General features: G+C 33.2%; 1 protein-coding gene and 1 non-coding gene across 3 annotated transcripts; both read right to left on the reverse strand.

Moving 5' to 3' along the window:
* Positions 1 to 1,416: 1,416 nt before the first annotated feature.
* Positions 1,417 to 1,489, reverse strand: TRNAV-UAC (transfer RNA valine (anticodon UAC)). The gene has a single exon. It is a non-coding gene; the product is annotated as a tRNA-Val (tRNA).
* Positions 1,490 to 2,626: 1,137 nt separating this feature from the next.
* Positions 2,627 to 5,642, reverse strand: LOC139853285 (uncharacterized). Of its 2 annotated transcripts, none has more exons than XM_071842656.1 (8): positions 5,504 to 5,642; positions 4,925 to 5,021; positions 4,731 to 4,836; positions 4,465 to 4,647; positions 3,706 to 4,155; positions 3,187 to 3,276; positions 3,026 to 3,101; positions 2,627 to 2,930 (listed from the first exon to the last, which is right to left on the reverse strand). In XM_071842656.1, the coding sequence occupies exons 2-7, from the start codon at positions 4,970 to 4,972 to the stop codon at positions 3,037 to 3,039; spliced, it is 942 nt and encodes a 313-aa protein (XP_071698757.1). In that variant the 5' UTR covers positions 4,973 to 5,021; positions 5,504 to 5,642; the 3' UTR covers positions 2,627 to 2,930; positions 3,026 to 3,036. The 2 variants fall into 2 exon arrangements, with proteins under 2 accessions (XP_071698757.1, XP_071698759.1); XM_071842658.1 differs by having other exon boundaries at positions 4,925 to 5,026; positions 5,504 to 5,635.
* Positions 5,643 to 6,888: the final 1,246 nt, after the last annotated feature.

A 6,888-nucleotide genomic window follows, 5' to 3' on the forward strand; every position in this document is an offset into this window, starting at 1 on the left:
TAACGAGAGGTCAGGAGTTTGACTCCCGTGAGGTGCAACATTGCACACAAGGTTGGCCACCCTTGAATTCCACCAAGGGTGCCTTCCGCACATCACGTTGCGGCGGCAGTGGGGAATGGGGGTTTTACCGCCCATGCTCTCGGTTTAGGCCGGGTTTCCTCCTGGGCACTAGTTGAGGGCAGGTTATACAACTATGGGAGTTGAACGCGTTGGTGGTTAAGTCCCCCTGAATGATCTCGTACTACTGTTCTAAATAAAACTATTACAATCAAAGAAAAACATTAAACAACGAAACCAAAAGAAAGCTACGAATCATGAAGTCGACAAAAATGAACTTGGATATACTTTATGAACACGCCGAATTTTTCCAATCGATGCCTTGAACCAATTTCTTCTTACTCTTTTGTTAGTGATTATTATTAGCCGGAGCACGCAGAGTCTCGATAGAGTTGATAAGATTGACCAAGTTTGACCGAGTACTCAAATTTTGGTAATTTTTTGTCGAATTGATTGTGGGCACGGATCGAAATTGGGCCTTGGCCCAATGGACCACATAGTCACATACATTAGTTAATAGCTAAGTATAAATGGAAATATATATGAATTATATGTTATTATAAAATAAATATTATAAAATAAAAGTTTGAGTGATCATTAACTTGTGACTTTAGAGACAAGATAGTCAAACCCATATAAAATACTAATTTTTCATATAATTTTTTTAACCATTTATACATAGTCATCAAACCCATATATAATACTAATTTTTCATATATATTTTAAAACCATTTCTAGATAGAGTCATAGGGTCAAGTATCAAACCCATAATCGTTTTTAAGATTTGAAACGATGTGCATTTCTTTTGTGTGGGGGGACTAGAATAACAATAACATCAAAACAAATTTTCATTCAAAAATGAAAAAGACGAACAATAATACAATTGGACCAAGAAACCACAAAGCTCGGAAGTAGTAAACTCATCGAGATCAAACTAACTTAAATCGAGCCTTGATCAAAATGGGGCCATGTTAGACCCATTATTACAAGGAAATTATATGTTATTAGACTAGCTTAGATGGTTTCATATATTTTCCGCTTATGTTTTCGTAGGTTAGTTTGGCCCTCTTTTTGGGTGTGTTGGGTCGTTTTGGGTAATGTGGATTTGTCGTCTTGTTTTCGTGTTTTGTTGGTCATTGCCTTGGTCTTGATGAAACTTTGTCGAGCTTGTTTGTTACTCTCGGTTGGTATGTTTCTAGGGGTTTCATCTTTGATGAAACTTACCTTTAGTTATATAATATAAGATTTAAGTTTCTTTTACCAAAAAAATAGAATAAAGAAGTTTATTGGGCTTAACCAGGGAGTCAATGTTGGGCCAACACCATTCAATTTCAAGCAATGATAATTACAAAAATAAGTTGTTCCTGCCCGGGATCGAACCGGAGACCTTTTGCGTGTAAAGCAAACGTGATAACCACTACACCACAGAAACTCGGATGAAATATCTTTCTAACTTAAATTATTTATTTTATAAAGACTGTCTCGGTTGAGTATTTGAATATGTCAAATTTTAACCAAAAATGTCTTTTGTTTACAAAATTTCAATTATCGCTATTCTACGTATAATAATATGAATTCTTTATTAGTTAACTGTAATTTTACCAACGCGGCAGCCATATAAGTCGTACAACATCAAGCACTGATGACATGTAACATGTTTATAGGTTATAATACAACAACGATAACTGAAAGTTTGATACATACAAAGATAATAAGGAAACTAGAAATATGAAATAGAATTTTGGGTAAAGTTTGATTTATAAAGTTTGATTTATAACTGACTTAACCCTATGATGTCACGTCTCATTTGGAGTATATATTGACTGGGCGAAATTTTGATTCGGTTAGGAAGGAGATTGTGGTCATTTGTTTTGATCGACTTAGTAAATTAGCAGATTACTGTACCAGCTTGCAAGGATCTTTAGTGTTTTAACGCTGCTGCTAGAGGTAAAACTCCGTTTCACCATCTACCCTTCTCCTCAGGCAGTTATCCTGTAAACTAAGTCGTATTTTGATGTCCATTTTCAAATTGCTTTATCTCACTTTATTGAAATCTAAAATACTACGGAGTATTTTTCTTTTTTTTATAACACCAAAAACACACACACACACACACACACACACACACACACACACACACACACACATTTTTATTCACAACGAGACTCAAACTTATAACCTCAAGGGTTAATGAGACTCCTAGAATTTCCAACGGATACAAACTTGAACAGACTTATTTCCTTAATAATATCATCTTTAATGACTTCTCTACTGTTTGATGGAGCCATACGACATCAACAGGAGATCAATCGACTCAAAATGGTTGTCAACTCATCAGAGTTGATGAGGTGTCATCTAGGTTCATGACGACATGACTGTCACATTCCATTAAGATCCTTTAGACATATAATCAAAATCATACTGTAATTCTTCATATGCAATGATAGAAATAATATTCTTTTTTATTCAGAATATTGGTATTTTGACACGCAAACCCTTGGTTCATGTCATGAACAATCTGCAAAACATCTTAATCGAATATTCGAAGACATTAAGAGAGCGATATAAACAACCATAATCTTCTGCAAAATGTAATTTACAAGGATCAAAATCATCATTTGTCATAACCTAAACAAATTTCAACAAAGGGGTAGTGATCATACGGCATTCCACGTTTAATACACAAACTTTTTAACAGATTTTTGGTATTTAACCCCGTGAAACATATTGCTAACGCCTATCACCGTAAACACCCATCCTAATATTGGTTATTATTACCTCTGCATTGCGCATACCAATCTACTATACCTCACATCTCCAATTTGACCACACTATACCTCACATGGATTTATGTCCTACGAGAGTAGTTTAACCTGCAAAACGATACATAATCAGATAGTCAGTTTCAAAATATAAATGTAAATGCAAGACAACCAAAGATTAGAGCTAAATCAAGAATAATAAATACCATTTGATGTTCTACGATTCACTGCCGAAATCATCAAAACCTAGGTTTTCCGGTATGTCCAACCTCTTATTATCACCTGAAAAAACAATTTGTATGTTAACAGTTGACTTTCAAGTATAAGTATAAATAAAGGGATGTGGGTAAGTGTAAAAAGATCCTACCTTGATGGTCTACCGTACTGCTATGAGAGTCCAAGAAAGTGTCTCTATCCGATGTTAGATACGCAGACCTTGAAAAGCTCTCCAGCATGTCTGGAAAGTAAGACCGACCATTAATCAAATATAACATGACAACTCAAAACTAGTTTGTGATGAAACGGGTTAACACATGTTGAATTGGGCTGTGTTGACCGACCCACACACACTTTTTGTGATATTCATGAAAATATGAACACTTTATGCGTTAACCATGATTAAAATAGTATTCCAAATCTCCGGAAAACAACAAAGTAAGTGAAAGTTCAACAGGGCCGCCTCATTTATTAATAAGTCCATGTTCGAGATACAAAAATGGGCTCTTATAAACGTTAATTTTTCAATACATACAAAAAGATGGTACTGCTGAAAAGTTATCATTATAAATAGCAAAAGAAGTTAAGCATTGTTGACTCATTTATACTTGATGGGTCAAAATTGCCACCTTAACCTACGTAGAAGAGTGATATATAAACGAAGTCGTACCAGAACTATTGCTGAAATCAGCAGTCGAATCTGATAGACCAAAGTTTTGAGACATGGGACCCAGTAAACCGAACAAAGAGCTGTCATTGAGTAGTGTTCCATTTAATTGGTGCGGGTCAGACTCCAAGCAACTAAATGACGAAACTGACCCATCTCCGATTGTGGGCCGTGCTTCCAGAACATTTCCATCAGGCCCATACATATACCTTGAATTATTAATATAACTAGATTCAGTTTTCACTGAAATACCATTAGTGATTCCAATGTTTGAGTTGTGAGCCAGCAATATATTCGGTGAAACATCGATCCTTCTAGAATGAGCGGCAGACAGATCACCCGAGGGTATTGGCAGTCCGCAACTGTTGAATCCTCTCGAGAAATCGGTCATGTTTTCTGTTTTCAGTGGTATACCAGTATTTTCGGGCGTATAGCATGTGGCGTTTTGGTGCACTGCCAAAATACAAAACCAATAACATTTTTTTTAAGTTTGTCGAATAAAACATTAATTTATCTTATGTCTTTAGAAAAACAAACAGTCTGCACTTAAAAAATATGCGGGCGTGCATACATAAGACATAATAAGATCTACAGACTGTCTGACAAACAAACAACACCTAAGAATGTCATAGTGATGAAGAAACGCCAAACAATTAAACTAAGAATCTACCGATAAACGGACACTAAGGGCATGTAATAGACGATAACAATAGTTCCTTCAACAACTAATTTAAGTGAGATTCGAGCATAAGATTAGCTTACTTGGTGGTATATGCGACCCGTTAGACTTAGGTTGGAAATTGCCTCCCGTTGAGCCCAATTGATGCATCAATGCAGCCTGTCTATCAAGCAGCTTATTAAATTCCATTATTTGATCTTTTACCATCAACCTCAAATGGTATCCCTTAAAAAATTCTTGATTCTGTTCTTCAAGTTTCTGCCACACTAAACAGAGATAAAAACTTTTTTAGACATAAAATCGATACACGAATTATTAAACCATATGTCCGTAATCGTAAATTACATACCAAGCTCAGTAATACTAGGCTCTATTTTCTCTTGTTGATAAAGAATATCTATGACTTGTTTCCGAGTCATGTAATACGGTAGACATTGTTCAATAAGGTTTTGAATCTGCAACCGCGGGATCATATATTTATAACGCTACAAATCAAGTCATCAACCAAATGAAAAATCAAAAACATGATCGCTAAAACAATACCATTTGTATATCGCCAGAAGATACGTTTCTGCCATCCGCACCCGACATTTTCCAAACACACCAGCCAGACAAATGCTTGTGAAGAAACTTATATCACCTGTCCTAAGAGTAGCAAAATGTGACATGACACATTTATTTACAAGCTTTCTAAATCTAACCAACTTAAAAGTCAAAATTAACACTTACTAGTCAAACTTGGACCATATCTTTTGATTTTACATAATAAACATGATTGGTTGGTCCTATTAACATCTAAGAGTAGACAGATGTAAGCATATGTACTAATGTGGGAGAGGGTTATATTGCACCAACCTACTACTAAAATTTCCTCTTACATTAATGAAATTCAATGCAAATCAGTTTAGAAACTTAAAAGCACAAGTTTTTATTAAACTATAAATATACAAAAATACATAAACAGAAGAACTAGAACAAGTTCTATCTTCTTTTCTATTCACAAATATATATCGAACTACAATTTCAGAAAAAAAATTCAAGAAAGTATAAACAAGATAACAAAACCTAAAAAAGATATATAAAAATCACAAATAATTTAAAAGGGTAACAGAAATTAAACACCTTTACAGAAACAATATGCAAAGTATTGATCTTTGATACGGGTAATTGAAGATGAAGTGTTTGTGTATATATGTATATATGTGATGCGATATGCTCTTTGTATATGTATGTATGATAAGGAATCAAAAATTTGAAACATAGATAAGAGGATCAAATATGTAAAGGAAAGAAAGAAAGATTTATCAGAATAAGATGCAGATGGATAAAGGTGAAGTTTTTTGAAAGGAAGAATCTTTTTTATTATTATTATATATAGTATTAGTATAAGTACATAATATATATATATATATATATATATATATATATATATATATATATATATATATGAATCATCCCCATTATAATTATATATATATATATATATATATATATATATATATATATATATATATATATATATATATATATATATATATATATATATAATGGGGATGATTCTAACACACCCTTTTTTGATCCTTACACACCAATTTAAAGAAATAGAGTATTATTAGAAGAGTAAAAGGTTAAAATAGATGTGTGAGAATCAAAAAAGAGTGTGTTAGAATCATCTCCCATATATAATATACAATATACAATTATAATTATAGTATATATTTTTATTATTTACAAATTAAATAAATTAAATTAGTGGTGGAGTGAGTGTTTATTTTGTTGAGTCTTTTTGATGACTCGTGTTGGACTACAAAGAATATAAAAGGAGGTGGACACTGGGATCCACGGTGGATTTCACTTTTTTCTCTTCTTATTTTTAATTCCTTTCAAATCTTTTTCTTTATTTTAATATTTTCTTTTTATAATATAATAAAAAACTATATTTGTCGACTAAACTCCTTTTGGTACTTGCGATTCCAACAAAATTAAATAGTATTAATTAATATTATATTAGTTATTTTTAAAGAAAAACTCTTACACTCATTTTTTTTTAACAGCGATTTTGGGATCACCTGAGGGAACTTAACCACCTGTTGCGATCATCTCCCGTTTCGACTATGCCGATGCAGTGATATTAACCCGCCCCCTATCACTGCCAATTTTATACAAATATATAAAAAAATTATTGAAAGCCAATTAAATTTAATTCCGACTCACTCAAACTATTTTTAATTGGATACAATTGACAATCCACATTTATTTGTATACATTAATAAAGGAAAACTCAACACTTAATTTGAAACCGAATGGAGTAATAAATAAATATTGTACAACTGGTCGATAAAAGATATATAGCGTATCACAAAAAACCTCTCTCTTCTTTTTCTATCTGTACGAACGACTTCTCCTTCTTCAATCTAGATCTTCATCCTTCTTCTGCCATCGCCATTTTGTAAGTCTTCCGTTCGATCTCCTCTCCGACCACCGGCACCTCACCGGTGGTTCGGCTT

The sequence above is a fragment of the Rutidosis leptorrhynchoides genome, chromosome 6, assembly GCF_046630445.1.
Source record: "Rutidosis leptorrhynchoides isolate AG116_Rl617_1_P2 chromosome 6, CSIRO_AGI_Rlap_v1, whole genome shotgun sequence".
In the NCBI taxonomy this organism is placed as follows: domain Eukaryota; kingdom Viridiplantae; phylum Streptophyta; class Magnoliopsida; order Asterales; family Asteraceae; genus Rutidosis; species Rutidosis leptorrhynchoides.

Excerpts from the sequence above, each read along its gene's own strand:
- LOC139853285 (XM_071842656.1), bottom strand. The coding sequence starts at position 4,972 with ATGTCGGGTGCGGATGGCAGAAACGTATCTTCTGGCGATATACAAATG. Across the intron at positions 4,837-4,924 it reads CTTCTGGCGATATACAAATG|ATTCAAAACCTTATTGAACA; the intron begins GTATTGTTTTAG and ends CCGCGGTTGCAG. Across the intron at positions 3,102-3,186 it reads CAGTACGGTAGACCATCAAG|GTGATAATAAGAGGTTGGAC; the intron begins GTAGGATCTTTT and ends TTGTTTTTTCAG.